The 17,038-nt window shown below is 38.4% G+C and overlaps 1 protein-coding gene across 4 annotated transcripts in view; it reads right to left on the bottom strand.

Moving 5' to 3' along the window:
- PTBP2 (polypyrimidine tract binding protein 2) overlaps nt 1–17,038 on the bottom strand; it is an 81,599-nt gene that overhangs the window by 46,786 nt on the left and 17,775 nt on the right. For all 4 annotated transcript variants that reach the window (XM_062191798.1, XM_062191799.1, XM_062191800.1 and 1 more), the window contains exon 3: nt 12,940–13,015. In XM_062191798.1, coding sequence (XP_062047782.1) covers nt 12,940–13,015 — 76 coding nt within the window. The remainder of the gene's footprint in view (nt 1–12,939; nt 13,016–17,038) is intronic.

Here is a 17,038-nt window from a genome sequence, read left to right as displayed (position 1 = left end):
GTGCAGGGCCCAAGGACCTGGGCCATCCTCCACTACACTCCCTGGCCACAGCAGAGAGCTGGCCTGGAAGAGGGGCAACCGGGACAGAATCCGGCGCACCGAACGGGACTAGAACCCGGTGTGCCAGCGCCGCAAGGTGGAGGATTAGCCTACTGAGCTGCGGTGCCAGCCCCAGATGACTTCTCATCAGAAACTCTACAGGCTAGAAGGGAATGTAGAGATATAGTCCCATTCTTAGGAAAAACAAACAAACAAACAAACCTGTCAACCCAGAATACTATACCTTGCAAAGCTCTCATTTATGGATGAAGGTGAAATAAAGACCTTCCACAACAAACAGAAATTTTAAAAATTTGTTGCCACTCATCCAACCATATAAAAGATGCTTAGGGATGTGTTAACACACAGCATAGAAAGACAGCCATTATTATCAAAAAATGTGAAGGCAGAAACTCACCCCTAGTAGAAGTACAAAAGAAATCCAAAGTATACAATAGGAATATTTATGGGAAAATGGCAGGGCCAAGTTGTTATTTATCAATAGTCACCTTGAATGTAAATGGCCTCAACTCTCCAGCTAATAGACTGGCTGAAATGGATTAAAAAACAAGACCCATCTATTTCCTGCCTATAAGAAATACACCTTGGGGCACCCTGGATCACTTGGTTAATCCTCCGCCTGCGGCGCCGGCAGCCCATATGGGCGCTGGGTTCTAGTCCTGGTTGCTCCTCTTCCAGTCCAGCTCTCTGCCCCCAGGAGGGCAGCAGTGGATGGCCCAAGTGCATGGGCCCCTGCACCCACATGGGAGACCAGGAAGAGGCAACTGGCTCTTGGCTTCAGATCAGCGCAGTGCCGGCCCTAGCCGTAGCGGCCATTTGGGGAATGAACCAACGGAAGAAAGACTTCTCTCTCTCTCTATAACTCTACCTGTCAAATAAAAAAAGAAAAAAGAAACACATCTCACCAACAAAGATACAAGGAGACTGAAAGTGAAGGGATAGCTTATTATCATGAAGGTATGTTCAATCTTATGAAATGTTTTTCTCTATATCTACTGAGATGATCATATCATTTTTGCTCTTCATTCTGTTGTCATGCTTTATGGTGCTTACTGATTTGCAAATGTTGAACCACCCTTACCTCTCTGGGATAAATGCCACTTGATCGTGATCTATGTTTGATGTAGTACTGGATTCAGTCTGATAACATTTTGCTGACAATTTTACAACTATATTCATCAAGAACATTTGTCTGTAGCTGTCATGTTGTACTGTGTCACTGGTTTTGGTATAAGTGATGCTGGCCTTGTAAAAGTTTTTGTTTATCTGGTGACTCTGTCAGTTTTCTAGCCAGCTATTTTCTCTTCCCTAGTTTTGACTCCGTAAAAATTGTTCCAAGTTATAGGATGATTCCATGTGCTAACTCTTACATTTAAGGTTTTATTTCCAATTCTTGGGATGACCAAAGAGTCAGATTTTGTATTCTATTGAAATAATCTATTGTATTCTGTCTCTATAAGTTCTAAATGTTTAAAAGCAGCTGAGTTTTAAGAGTTATGGTTTGTTTAAATATATACTTACACTAAAGCATCTGGGTGATTGCTTTGTAACAATGATCAAACCTGGTTTATATTATGTCATGATGTTAAAGGATCCTGTTTCTATCAAGTATTCTAAAGAATTCTTGGCATCTTTGACAGGCATTCAAAAAATCAAAGTTCCAAATTTCTTGGACTTTGATATTTCCAGTTGAGACCCTGGAAATGTCTCTCATCTTATAGAGATACTAACTAATAAGGCTATTTGGATTATATTAAAGAATTTAGCTGTGCTAAATTTTAAGTTATGATAATGTAAAATGCTACTGATAAAAATGTCCAAAAGTTACAAGATCTCGTATTGTTATCAGACATGATGGTTATCTTAATAACAAAGGCCCAGAGGTCTAAAAGGGATAAATGTTTTATAAAATCCTACAGGTGCTTTCAAAAATACTCTGTGGACTAAGCAAGTGCCTCATCTCATTGGTTAATGAGTTTATAAATTTAAACATCTCTATTTAAAGTCTTTCTCATCCACAGTTTTGTATTCCCCAAACACTAAAAATCAGATTTATTGCTCATAAAGTTAAAACGTTGGTTCTGTTTAAATATGTCCTCTTTTAGGTTCCAAGTTCCAAATGACTTCTTTTTCCCTGACCTCTATTATATTCAATACTTTGGGACAGTTCTGTAAGCCGATAAAGCCAATGATATACTAAAGGTTCCAACTTAGAAAAAGTATGGTTAATTCAGATTACTAACAGCAGGAAATAATTCTTACCAATTGATGGTAATTTAAAAAACAGCTAAAAATTTTAAGAAGCTATTACTGAAACAGCATTACTGGTCTATCTTGTATGTTATCTTCTATGTGTGTACGTATTTTAGGCCTACATGGGAAAATTCATTAAGAACTGTTTTAATTGGCTTATAGATAAAAGATTGCTCATAAATTTAAACTAAATTAATCAAAGATACCCTTTTTTGGTTCAAGTGACCTAAATAAACCTCCATATCAGATGCTTTAAATTTGTTGGTATAAAGAAACTAAACATGTTTTAGTCACTGACATGTTTGTACTTGGGCTTGCTGGAAAAGTTAAGTTACACTTGTGTTAGATATTTAAGCAATGGTTCCAAATACATGTACTCTTATCTTGAAATTTATAGAAAGAAGGCACTGGACCTTCTGGTAAATGATTTTGTAAGTTGTTATTTGACAGTTAAAATTGCTTGCTAAAAAGTTTTCATTTTGTGTTAAGTTACTGACAATATGCAATCTGGGAAGCCTGACTTGTTCCCTCATTTCTTTATTCTCTTCCAAGATGAAAAACTGACTCTATACTGAAGGATTCTAAAAAGGATAGCAAACATTTTTCTGTAGTAATAGCATAGCCAAAATGAGAGCTTTAATAATGACTTCACAGCTAGATTTACATGGCATGGGCACAGTATACAGGCAAATCTCTCTTTTCAAATGGAGAGAAAGTTTTACTAATGACTTCAAATTTTATAGATAAGGTGGTCTGCATGTTTGATGTTAAAGTAAAGACATAGCTTTCCTCATGAGCACTACCTACCTCACAGAAAAACCACTGTCAGAATATGCCTGAGACTACAGATTTCTAGCTTAGGCCACCAAAGCTTAGGAATTTGACTGAGCACCCCCTTTTCTTGCATCCTTTTAAAGGCTGCCTCTGTGGTGTCCTTTACCAGAAACCAGGAGGAAAGCAAAGCTAGGCAGCAGTAACAATGTACAGAAAGGTGGCAGCCAATTAATGGCTGCTTTACACAGTGATCTGCCATCAAGAAGACCAAACAGGCCACTCCACTGCAAATGGCACCAGTTTTCAATGTGGAAAGCAAGGGCTTCAGATGAATATGGAAGTCAGCTTTTGGAGAGCCTTGGCAGCTCTGCCAACCTAGAGCTAGGTCACTGGAAACAAAATTGCTCTAGGGGTTGAAGGACTCCTGGGTCAGAGCCACAGACCCTATTGGCTCTATGCTGAAAAAAGCCCTTCATTTGGCCTGGCCTTCAAAGTAACCACCACTATTGAGGGGACAGCCAAGCAGGTAATGTTACAGGTAGAACTGTACATTTCCTTTTACAGATGCTACCTTTTATTCAGGCCACCTAGGTAATGGAAGTCAACAGGTGCCTTCCCTAAGGAGGTTCACACCTCCCTTATGATTTGTCTTCCAGTACCCCATGTGAAGGGATAGGTCAGGACCTCATATATACCTGACCAGGCCTTAGCCCACCTGATTGTTATCAGGTCTCTCCTGTCAGTTTCTATTTGCCTCTCAATGGGAAAACTTCCTCATGGTTTAGACAGTTCCTTTCTTAGGTTCTCTAATAATGCCTTAGACCTTTGTTTTAGAGCCTGGGAGTTTAATCTGCTTGTGAAATTCATTTTCTCCAGACCTGAAGCAGTGAAATTCTAGATGGCCACACAAATGAAACCTCAGATGGAAGCAGTTTCTGTAAGCTGGCACTGCGTCCCCCTAGAGAAGCCACCTGCTGGAACCCTGTCTTGACTACCCTTCCAAACAATGCCCCTTTTCAGCATGAAGCAGCCAGAGCTGTCATCGCCCATTTCTCCTAACAAAAGTTAGGGTCCATTCTTCTGGGGGAGGGAGGATGTGGAGTCAGACAGGCTAACAGGCATTCAGGGTGGTCCCACTGGAAATTGAGGGTGAAAAATCTTTAGAAAGGTCAAAAGTTCCTGCCTGCCTATCCTTTGAAAGCTTCCAATCTTATCATGAGAACAGCAAGGAAGTGGTGACTCCTTCTGAGTTCCCAGTATATTGTAAATTAGGTATCCCATCCTTTTGATGGTTCTTTTTATCATGAGCAAGCCAGATAGAATAAAAAATTGTAAATCAGGTCTTTTGATGGGTTTTGTACTCCCCTTGTAACTGAAGGTCAATCTGATTTTCAAGATTTTTTTCTTCCTCAAAATTGTGCTTAAAAATCCCAGCACCACCAGCCACTTCAGGTTTTGCCTCTCTTGGAGCCCCTGTACATGTCACTCTGGCTGGAGGTCTCTGACTCTTAAATCTTGCTTTTAAATCTTTTTGATTAAAAATAAAGCATTTGGCAACTCAGTTCTATTCAATATTTTGTAATGGTCTGAAGAATACTAAAGTACTCTTTCAATGTTTGGTAGACTTCAGTAGCAAAGACACCAGGTCCTAGATTTTTCTTTGATTTTTTTTTATAAGATTTATTTATTTATTTGAAGGGCAGAGTTGCAGAGAGGTCCTCCATCTGCTGGTTGGCTCCCCAGGTGGCCACAATGTCTGAGCTGTGCCAATCTGAAGCCAGGAGCTTTTTCTATGTCTCCCATGTAGGTGCAGGGGCCCAAGGACTTAGGCTATTTTCCACTATTTTCCCAGGCCACAGCAGAGAGCTGCATTGGGGAAGTGGAGCAACCGCAACTCAAACCAGCACCCAAATGGGATGTCAGCACCCCAGGCAGCAGCTTCATCTGCTATACCACAGCGCTGGTCCTGAAGAGAGATTTTTACTGCGTCAGTCTCACTAGTTAAAATGCCTCTGCTTAGATCTTTTGTGGATCTTCTTGATACTAGGCTGCATATATCCAAGAATTTATCTACTTCTCAAAAGATTTATTATTTATTTATCCATTTTTCAAAAGAATTTCTTATCATACAATTGTTTACAGTAGCTTTTCATGAGGCTTTGTAGTTCTGTGTTATCAGTTGTAATTTCTTCCATCTCAACTTTTTTTTCTGGTAGTCTGGCTACAAGTTTTTATTTTGTCTTATAAAAAAATCAACTTTGTTGATCTTTTGTGCATTTCTGTTTTAGTTTCATTTATTTCTGCTCATTAGTTACTTCTCAATAATTTTGGTTTCATTTTTGTATTTCTAAGTCCTTTAGATGCATCTTTAGAATGAGATCTTCCATTTTTTGAACAAGTATAATGCTATAAATTTCCCTCTTAATACTGTTTTTGCTGTTATCCCACAGGTTTTGACATGTTTTCGTTTCAAGAAATTAATTTCCTTTTAAATTTATCCATTGGCCATTCAGAAGCATGTTTAATTTACATATATTTTTAAGTTTTCTGGTATTCTTCCTGTTGCTATTTCTAGATTTACTCCTTCATGATCTGAGAAGATATATGGTATAATTTCATTCTTTTTTAATTTACTAAGACAATCTGTGAACTAACACATGGTCTATCCTAGAAAATGTTCCATGTGAAGATGAGAAGAATGTGTACTCTGTAGCTGTTGGGTGGAATGTCTCCTTACTTTCTGTAAATGTTTGTAGCCCTTGCTACAAAGTGTGGTTCACATCTGGAGTATCTGTTGATTTTCTGTTTGGATAATCTGTCCATTGATGGCAGTGGAGATGCTGAAATACCACACACTATTATTCTACTGGAGTCTGTCTCTCCCTTTATGTCTAATAGTATTTGCTGTGTTTGGGTGGTCTTGTGTTAGATACATATATATTGATGACTGTTCTTTTTGCTGAATTGATCCTTTTATCAATACATAATATTCTTCTTTGTCTCTAAAAATTTTTATAGTCTATGTAATCTGAGTATAGCTACTTCCACTCGTTTTGGTTTTCATTTGCATGGTATGTATTTTTCATTTTCAGTCTATGTGTATCTTGTAAATAGCATACAGAGAGATGGGTTTTGTGTTTTTTAATACATTTAACCAACTTTTATCCTCTATCTTGGGAATCTAATCTGTTTACATTCAAGTTTAATATTGTTAGGTAAAAACTAACTCCTGTCCACTTTGCTGATTATATCTGCTCTTTTAGTAAATCTGTTACTGACTTCAAGATTTACCTTCAGGCCGGCGCCGTGGCTCAATAGGCTAATCCTCCGCCTGCAGCGCCAGCACACCAGGTTCTAGTTCTGGTCGGGGCACCGGATTCTGTCCTGGTCGTTCCTCTTCCTGTCCAGCTCTCTGCTATGGCCAGGGAGTGCAGTGGAGGATGGCCCAAGTCCTTGGGCCCTGCACCCGCATAGGAGACCAAGAGAAGCACCTGGCTCCTGGCTTCGGATCAGTGCGGTGCGCCGGCTGCAGCGGCCATTGGGGGGGTGAACCAACGGAAAAGGAAGACCTTTCTCTCTGTCTCTCTCTCTCTCTCACTGTCCACTCTGCCTGTCAAAAATAATAATAAAAAAAAGACATTACCTTCAAATGTGGGACCCCTACAGGATTTCTTGTAAGGTTGGTCTGGCAGTGATGAATTTTGTTTTTGCTTGTCCAGGAAATACTTTATTTCTCCTTCAGTTAAAATGATAGCTTTGCTGGATATAATATTCTTAGTTGGAAGTTTTTCTTTCAAGGCCTTGAGTATATATATCATTCAACTCTTACGGTTTAGTGTTTCTGCTGAGAAGTCTGCCGTGAATCTAATTGGTATTCCTTTTACATGTAACAAAGTTTTTCTCATACTATATATATATATATATATATATATATATATTATATTTTTTTTTTTTTAAAAAAAAAGAGAAAAAAAAGAGAGCCAGGTGCTTCTCCTGGTCTCCCATGGGGTGCAGGGCCCAAGCACTTGGGCCATCCTCCACTGCCTTCCCAGGCCATAGCAGAGAGCTGGCCTGGAAGAGGGGCAACAGGGACAGAATCTGGTGCCCTGACCGGGACTAGAACCCGGTGTGCCGGTGCCGCAAGGCGGAGGATTAGCCTGTTGAGCCACGGCGCTGGCCGTCATACTATATACTTTTTAAAGATGGATTTGTTTATCTGAAAGGCAGTGAGAGAGCAAGAGAGAGGAGACAGAAAGACAGAGGCCTTCCATCTGCTGGTTCACTCCCCAAATGGCCAGAATGGCAATGGCTAGGCCAGGCCAAAGTCAGCCGCCACCTTCATCTGGGTCTCCCATGTGGGTGCAGGGGCCCAAGCACTTGGGCCATCCTCCACTGCTTTCCCAGGTGCATTAGCAAGGGGCTAGGTCAAAAGTGGAGCAGACAGGACTTGAACTAGCTCCCATATGGGATGTCAGCACTGCAGGTGGCGGCTTAGCCTGTTGTGCCACAGCACTGGCCCAGATCTCTGTCTTGGGATTGTCTCCTTGTCCTTAACTTTTGACTTGTGATTTTTTACTTTAATATTCATTTAGAACATCTTTTTTGCCTAAGTGGCTAAAGTTCTCTGAGCTTCCTGTATGTAGATATCCACAACTCTTTCAAAACTTGTGACATTTTCAACTAGTATTTCATTAAGTAGGTTCTCAATGCCTTTCTCTCCTTTTTCAGGTATCCATAATGGTATCCCATATGTTTCAGAGGACTTTTTTATTCTAAGTCAATTTTTCTTTATTTTTGTCTGGATTATTTCAAAAGTTTTCCCTTCCAAATCAGAAATTCCTTCTCTGTGTCTTTTGTGTTGTCACAGCTCTTAATTACAGTTATTACTTCACTGAAGTTTTCAGCTCCAAAATTTGCTCATTTTAATGATATGTATCTTTAATGAATTCCTCATTCATCTAGTGTTTTCCTTATGGCTTTTTAAAAAAAGATTTATTTATTTATTTGAAAGAGTTATACGGAGAGGAGGAGGGGGAGGGGGAGGAGTAGAGAGAGAGAGACAGAGGTCTTCCACCTGATGGTTCACTCCCCAATTGGCCACAAAGGCTGGAGCTATGCTGATTTGAAGCCAGGAGCTTCTTCAGGTCTCCCGCGTGGGTGCAGGGGCCCAAGGACTTGGGCCATCTTGTACTACTTTCCTAGGCCATAGCAGAGAGCCAGATCAGAAGTGGAGAAGCCAGGATTAGAACCGGTGCCCATATGGCATGCCGGCGCTTCAGGCCAGGGCATTAACCCTCTGTGCCACAGCATTGGCCCCTCCTTATACCTTTAAACTACCTGTATTCTCTTGTATCTCACTGATTTTTCTTAGGATCATTATTCTGAATTCTTTTTCAGGACTGTCACAGGTTTTCTTCAGAAAAAGTTGTATTTCTGAAGAACTATTGTGTTTTTTGGAGGTATCATGCTTTCTTGGTTTCCTGTTTCCTGAATCCCTACAAGTGATGTTTGTACATCTGGGATAGCAGTTTTCTTGTTGTTTTAACAGAGTAGGTTTCATTGGAAAAGACTGTTGTGTATGGGGTCAGGGCTGTGGCATAGTAGGCTAAGTCTCTGCCTGTGGCACTGGCATCTCGTATGGGTGCTGGTTTGTATCACAGCTGCTCCTCTTCAGATTCAGTTCTCTGCTACAGCCTGGGAAAGCAGTGGAACAGCGTGGGAGACGCAGAAGAAGCTCCTGGCTTCAGGTTGGCCCAGTTCCAACCATTGCATTCATTTGGGGAGTGAACCAGAAGGAAGACCCTCCCTCCGTCTGAGGCTCTCTCAAATAATCTTTATAAAAAAAAAAAGTTTTGTTTTGTTTAGATGGCATGTGGGATGTCACTTAGGTTGTTGATTTGACTCTGGTTCTAGGCAAGCCCAGAAATTTAGTATCTGAATGATTTCTTCAGCAGTAAAAGGTGTCTAAAAATGCAATAGCTGTCTAGTCTGCAGCAATTTGTGGAGGTGTCAAGTATGACTTCCAAGCGGATATGACCTTCCAAATGTGTGTGTCTGACACTGAGGGGGTTGTCTCCTTGTCCTGCCAGGGAAGCCTGAGTGATGCTGGGACTAGTGGCACTAACAGCTATGTACCTAAGACTGTGTGATATGGATAGGACCTTCCCAAGATCCTGCTGTGTGGACATGACTAACGCTATGGCATACAGCACCAAGAGCTCAAGTTCCAACTCTGAGAAATATTAACAGACTTTGTCCTGGTCCCAAAGGATAAATATAGGTTCTTCTAAGGATTGTGTGTGGACAAGTGTGGGTCTGGAACACCAGAATGCAGGTAGGCCCTCTTCTAGGTCCTGCAGAGCATGTTATGACGACACAGGAATACAGTACTAATTAGTCATAGTCCTGGAGCTACAGGATACAGTGGGGTTATTAACCAAGTCTCACAAGGTGAGTGTCAGTTATTCCTGGGATTGTAGTCTGGCAATCACTCCCCTGAAAGTAGGGAAATCCAAATAGGGTTCTCTAAATCCCATACTGCAAGTTAATATATGGGTTACATCACCAGCACCAACAGTCCTGGAGTTACAGGGCACAGAGGAAACTACACCTACTTCGCACCTAGTTCTCACTGGGCTTTCAAGGATGATACTGGCTCCCAAATACACTGGGGTAGTTTACTGAGCTTCTTAAGTATTAGCAATGTAAGTACATATTATTTCCTCAAATTTTTTAAGTTTTCAGTCATTACTGCTTCATACATAATTATAAAAAGTGTTATTTCAAAAAGTTCACAGAAAACTAAATTAAGATGGTTTATTTTGGTAACCCCAAAGTAAATTTTGAAATTCATGCATAATTTTTTCATAATATGCACTTTATATGAATTTGACAATCTCTTGCTCCGTTCTCTCTATTCTCTCTCTGGAATTCCACTAACACAGAAGTTTAAATTGTTTGTCCTACAAGGATATTTTGATCTTTCTGGCAGACTGAATTATTTCTGTTCATCTATACTCAAATTCACTAACCTTTCTTTTGTTGTATCTAATCAATTAGCCTCAACCAGTGAAATTTTTCATTTCAAATACTCTATTTTTCAGTTTGACTATTTCTATATGCCTTTTTTTTTTTTTTTTTGGGGGGGTGACAGGCAGAGTGGATAGTGAGAGAGACAGAGAGAAAGGTCTTCCTTTTTGCCGTTGGTTCACCCTCCAATGGCCGCAGCGGCCGGCGCTTCGCGCTGATCCAAAGCCAGGAGCCAGGTGCTTCTCCTGGTCTCCCATACGGGTGCAGGGCCCAAGCACTTGGGCCATCCTCCACTGCTTTCCTGGGCCATAGCAGAGAGCTGGCCTGGAAGAGGGGCAACTGGGATAGAATCCAGCGCCCCAACCGGGACTAGAACCCGGTGTGCCGGCGCCACAAGGCGGAGGATATGCCATCTTTATATTTACTTATCAACATATTCCTATACTGTGTACTCTTTATTTCAACCTTTTCCTTTACAGCTCTTTCAGTTCTTATAGTTAATTCCAATATGCCCTTTAAACATATCCTAATATACATTACTTTCCTATTTCCTCACATGACTTCTAATTTTTTTATCATTTGCTACATATTATTGGTAATCATCATAGGAAGAACGAACCATTGTCTTCCTTAGGGAAGTACAGTTTTGTTTTGGCAGATAAAGTATTGGTGAATCTTTCACATCTTTAGATTAGACTTTCTGCTTAAATTAGGGTCATGGATTGAACTTATTATGACATGTGATCCTTTAAGGCCTGGCTTTTCTATAGTCTAAACTGAGTGCCTGCAATACTCTAATATATCTTCATTCTGATCTCCCAGAACGCTAATGTCTTCAGCACTGCTCAACATAGGAAATCACCATTTAGTTCATCCATAGAGCAGACAATTCTCAAAGACCCTGCAAAGTCTCATACTGCATATAAGCAACTCCACCATTTTCCAAAATTCTGGTAACTCTCCATACCAATGTTTGCCTTGTGCTATGCCTAAACACCTAGACAACTGCCTTTTCTCTAGGACCATTCCCCACAAATACCAAATGTTGGAAAAACTTCAAAGTCTAAACTCAAGTCTCCCTAGGTCAGTGAGACGTCTGCACTCTGCCTGAACTTTACTTCACTGTGCTGCAATAATTAAGGTCCTATGGAAGAAAAGCAGAGTGATCCTAAGACTTACTCATGTACTTCCCCTAACTCAAAGCACCATAATCTTAAACTGTCTGTTCGCCAATTCGGCAAAAGCTGCCCTCTATATTTTACAGTTAAATTTTCTTTTGGGGGGAGAGAGGAGTTGGGAATGACAGATTGGAAAAGGGAGAAAGGCTGTTACCAATTACTGTGTTAGAGCCCTGAAAATTTTTTTTAAAATGTCTCCAATAACAATCACAACGTGCAGGGCTATTTGTTGAATTACTTAGTGGAGGGTTAATCTGATGATTATAAAATGACTGAAAATATGTCACTGTAAAAATTAAAAAGAATAAAAAAGGAAGGAGGAGGAAGGATAGGAGTGTGGACTGGAGGAAGGGTACGCTGAGAAGTATCACTATGCTCCTAAATCCGTGTATATGAAATACATGAAATTTGTTCACCTTATATAAATAAAAGAAATTTAAATGATTAGTAAAAGAACAAAAATAATCACTATGTGCATTGTAAAAAAACAGATATTGACAAAGCAAAGTGGCAGACACTTAAGCCTTTCAATTACTTGTATATGGTATTTTGAATATCAAGATCATGGTCTAGTAACATTGCTTTGTTATCACTAAATAGGAAAATCGGCAACAACACATGCTGACAAACTCATCTTCACAGTACTATGACTGCATTTGGCAAGCACTGAATTTTAACTTTTAGTTAACTATCAGGGATGCACACATACGTGTCAATGTGCACATATACATTAAGGAATGGCTATCTATACAAATTAAAAATGCCATTTTAGATGCTTTTACTGCCCAATATAATTAGTTCCTCAAGTAAGCAATTCAGGAAAGGTTATACAGAAAAAAAGCAACTTTTATTTTCAGTAAATAACACAAAACACAGGGGTGTTACATTCATTAAAAATCAGATTCAAAATTTGGTCCATCAACCACAAAACTAGTCTAAAAGTTAACCTATGTTTGTTTACAGCAAGACATTACAACCAACAATATTATTTCAGAAATATACAATGAAGATGAAGCAAGTCATCTTGAATTTGCAAATAGGCAGTATAATGGAAATAAACTCAAAAAATTAAAATACTGTATAGCAAAGAAAAAAAGGATGAAACCATAGAAAGAAAACAACTGTGCTGTTCAATTGTCTTTGGTTTTTATTTATAGTTGGGACTTCAGGGCTTTAGAGAGATAAAGAAATACTTTAACATATTCTATGACATACAAACAAAAAAACTAAAAACAAAATAAAAATAAAAAAGGGTGAAGAGGTTATAACTTTAAAGAATTATAGTTTTGTAATTTTAAAAAAGTCAAAGAAGCAATAGAGCTGAAGAATTACTTGCCCGCAAAAATCAAGTTTAGGTTTTATCAACTCAGCACATACAAGGAATCTTCAAAAACTTCATGGAAAATGCACTAAAAACTATGCATAGATTTTAAATATTTTTTTTTTACCTCAAAATAAACTTACCTTTTAACTTCATTTTCCACACTTTCTGAAATATTCCTGTATATACGCCAGTAAAACTTCCTCTAAGAACACTCTAACACATCATTTAAAATAAAAGCTATTCTAGTGCAATAGATGAAAATTTAGTTTCAACATTCTGCTCCATAAAAGAGCAAATGGCAAACTGCTAAGAGTTACTTACCTGTAACTACCATGCTGCTCATATTAGAGTTTGGACTACTGAGAACACTGCCTGAGAGTAGTTCGTCAGATCCTCTCTATAAAAATGAAAACAAATTAGCATAAGACATCTTTCTATTTAAAATTTTTAATCTGAAAATCTTCTATTTATCTGTAAATATTTACTGGAAAACAAACATCAAATGTCACAGCACTGGGAACAGCTATAAGTTTTAATCAATGCAAGAAATTAACTTCAACCTCTACCCTCTTGTCTATCCTCTCCCTTTTCCACAAAGGTAACAGAGTTCCTTTCAAACCTCCTTCCACTCAAGCCCAAAAGATAACAAACAGTAAAAAAAGGTTAAGTTCCATATTCAAAAGCTGTAGAAAGCTACTTCAATTATTTCCCAAACTAGTGGTAGAGCAACTAGGCCTTCTCAGAAACATTCTGTGAATCCTCTATTCCAATAGCTCTTTACTCATCCAGGTAATTCAGTCGTTATAAAATTAGAATTCCATACTGGCGAGTCAGATGTCACACTAAACAGGTATACACTTCAGTGGCTAGAATACTCAAAGCAAAAGTGAAATCTATGAAATCAGAGACTTCTGTGAAAGAGATGGAATCATATCCTAAAATCCTTTGGAGAAAAGATTACATAAATTTATGTTTGGGAACTACAGTTGTTCAAACTGGTCAGTAATGTTTTAGTTATTTTTATAATGCTTTTGTTTATTAAAAAAAAAAAAGCCTGAATAAGCTATATTTAAACCAGTTAAATTAACTGTTTTAACTACTTTAAGAATAAATTTACATACATTGGTATTAATATTTAAATATTAACACTATGAACATTAAAGTTGAATGTGACCATCAAAATGAGAAGAGTATAAAGGTAATCTATCAAAGCATTTCAAAAAGCTCAAAACAACCTAACCACAAAATTTATACTGATTTATGTTTAAACACATAAATATACTGTATTACAAGACACAAAAATAGTAAACAAAAATATATTCATAAAGTTATATCCCTTAAATGTTTCAAAGGTTTTCAGTCCATCTCAAATGCTCACAGAAATAGAGGAATGAGAAACAGAGTTTCAAGTTACATTAATCAACCACCAACTCTAGTTTCTAATCAAGGTATGGCATAGTTAAGTTTAATGACAACTGGATACCTTAAAGACTCTCAGAAGTGTCATCCCTAAGACTAACATTAATGGCAAGCATTTTGTGCAGTAATTAATATGCTGCCTGGGATGCCCACATCCATATCAAAGTGCCTGGGGATCAAGGCCAGGTGCTTCCACTTCCAATCCAGCTTCCTGCTAATGCACGCTCCAGGAAATAGCCCAGTGAAGCTTCAAGTAATGGATCCCTGTCACCCACATGAGAGACCCAGATTGAGTAATGAGCTCTGGCTGTTGCAGTAATCTGGGGAGTGAATTAGCAAATGGAAACTTTCTCTCTCTCTGCCTTTCCAATAAAGTGAAAAATATATAAATACAAATTTACTTTTAAAAATAAACGTAGAAACCTATTAGCAACACATGTTCTCAGGTCTATCCTACATCTACGAAGTAAGAAGTCTCAGAATGCAACCTCCATATTAACAAGCCTCCAGGTTCTTCTGAAGCTAGAGTTTACATTATTGGTTCACTACCCACAATAAATTTTCTAATTTTCTTTACATTTTCATGACGAGTACACAATATGGTGTTAAGAAAACTGGCTCTGGAGCTCAGGTTCTGCTAATCATCTATGTTACTGTACTTAACCAATCTAAGACTTCAGTCCCTCATTTGTAAATTAGGAGTAGCATCTACATCACAACCTCTAGGATTAAATGTGATATTACATGGACAATGATTACCAGGCAAAGTGCTTGGCTCACATCAACTGATCACACAGTCCTCACATATTTGTTGACTAAATAAGTGAACAAATATTAACAACTAATAGACACAGTACTCTCCCTGACATGCAGGAGTTTTGTTCCATGACTAGCAGTGGGTGCCTGAAACCTCAGATAATTTCAAACACTATATATGAGTATACTATGTTGCCTTCTATATGCTACACACCAGAGTTAATCTATCCTGCCACGTTTCATGCCCTGATGTCTTCTTTCAGTAACTATCCTTGTGTTTCAGGGTCACTATTCAATAAAACAAAAGTTACTTAAACACAAGCACTGTGATCCTGCAAGAGCCTATCTGAAAAACAATATGACTACTAAATGACTGACAGGTGGCACATAAAGTAGCTGGACAAAGAAATGATTCACCTCCCAGGCAAGAGTGGAGCAGGACGATGTCATCAGAGTTTGCAATTTAAAACTTGTGAATTAGGTGGAGGTATATGGCACAACATTTAAGATTCCTGTAACCAACATCAGAGTATTTGGGTTCAACACCCGCATCCAATTCCTAACTCTGGCTACTTGCTAATGTAGACCCTGGTAGGCAGCAGTGATAGCTCACATGGGTTTCTGCCACCCATGTGAAAGAACTGAACTGGATTCCTGGCTCTGTCAGCTCAGCCTTGGCTGTTACAGGCATTTGGGCAGTGAGCCAGAGGATGGGAACTCTGTCTCTTTCTCCATCTCTCTACCTATCAAATAAATTAAAATTTAAAGAGTAAAGTTCATAAAACATATTTCGAGAATTTTTAGTTAGTACTTTTGGACTGCTATGAGTAGCAGAAATGATGGGAAGTAAGACTGTGGGTAACGGGAAGGACTACTATTACTTTTTGGCCTTTCTTCTTGGATCAAATATTTGGTCCTGAGATCAAGCCACTCCCGACACAAATCAAAGTTGACCCCCCACCACAGCATAAGATTCTTACAAAGTGAATAAAATTAGCCTTTCCACAAACCAACAGAATTCCAGATCAGATATTCTAAAAGTAAAAGCAAACAAAAATCTGAGGAAATCCTTAATGTTTTATTCACCTGAACAAGTACTAACCCCTTAAAACACCTTCAATGTCTTCTTACCTCCTTCATTTTCGAAAACACAACTCCCCTACTTTTCAAAAGTGTATCCGACCTTTTAAAAATGTTACTATCAGTTTACTCTGATTACTTGTGAATCAAAATCCTTCCACCACAGTGAATTAATTATCCTGGAAGAGGATGGGTGGGGAACCTTGGGTCTATTCAAGTAGAAAAGAAAGCCTCCAATACTGTGTGTGATGTTCTTTCCTTCCAGCAATGCATCTTTATGCATGGCAAAGTTTTAAAAATCTTTAACAAAGTTTTTGTCTGCAGTCATTTTTCTTCCTTAATGATTTCATATCTGTCATTAGGAGAGTATATTTAATATAACTGACTCAAAAGAATATAAAATTATTTGCAATTTTTGAGAATTTATAACAATAATTGAACATTTTTATAAGGCATCTTAATATAACTTACAAAAAGCATTATGTTTGCCTTTTCAATAAGCAACAATCTTCCAACAATTATTTCCAAAAGTGATTCTGTAGTACTGACGATAAACGTTAACATTACCAAAACATTTCAGACTAGTTGTTGAACTTGGAATAGACAGAAAATGAATCAATGGTAGTGATGAGTAGCTGTTCACACAAAGAAGTTAAATTAGTGCTACTTAAATCCAGAATACTTTTAAAAGTTTTAACTTATCTTAGATTCAACTAAAAGAATTTAATGTTAAGATTGGCAGTGATATTTCATTAAATCTGACCACAGAAACTTCTCTCCTGCCTAATAACAACTACCATTTCAAGAGAAACTGACACCCACAGAAATAATTAAGAAAATGATCACTGAGGACATAACGCATGTCAACCAGATAGACATGTGTTTAACAAAAAACGTACGTTCAAAAGTAAGTACAGATTAAAGGTCACCTGATATTCATTCCAATAATACAAACTGTTTTTTCTTCTCATGGTTATTAGATATTCTGTTCATTCTAACAGTTCAATCCAACTACTGTCTATCATTCCCACATAGAAGAGCTGCTAGGACCCCACAAAGGCCAGCAAGAACTAAAGGCTGACACTGACAAGAGTTCCTGATTTCTACTGAACTGACAGGACATATTCTGCCCTGGAGACATGGGGCAAAGACTGGAATATCAAGT

This window comes from Lepus europaeus, chromosome 5 (assembly GCF_033115175.1).
Source record: "Lepus europaeus isolate LE1 chromosome 5, mLepTim1.pri, whole genome shotgun sequence".
NCBI lineage: Eukaryota > Metazoa > Chordata > Mammalia > Lagomorpha > Leporidae > Lepus > Lepus europaeus.
The sequence above is the reverse complement of the archived record's forward strand: the minus strand, read 5'-3'. Positions and strand labels throughout refer to the sequence as shown.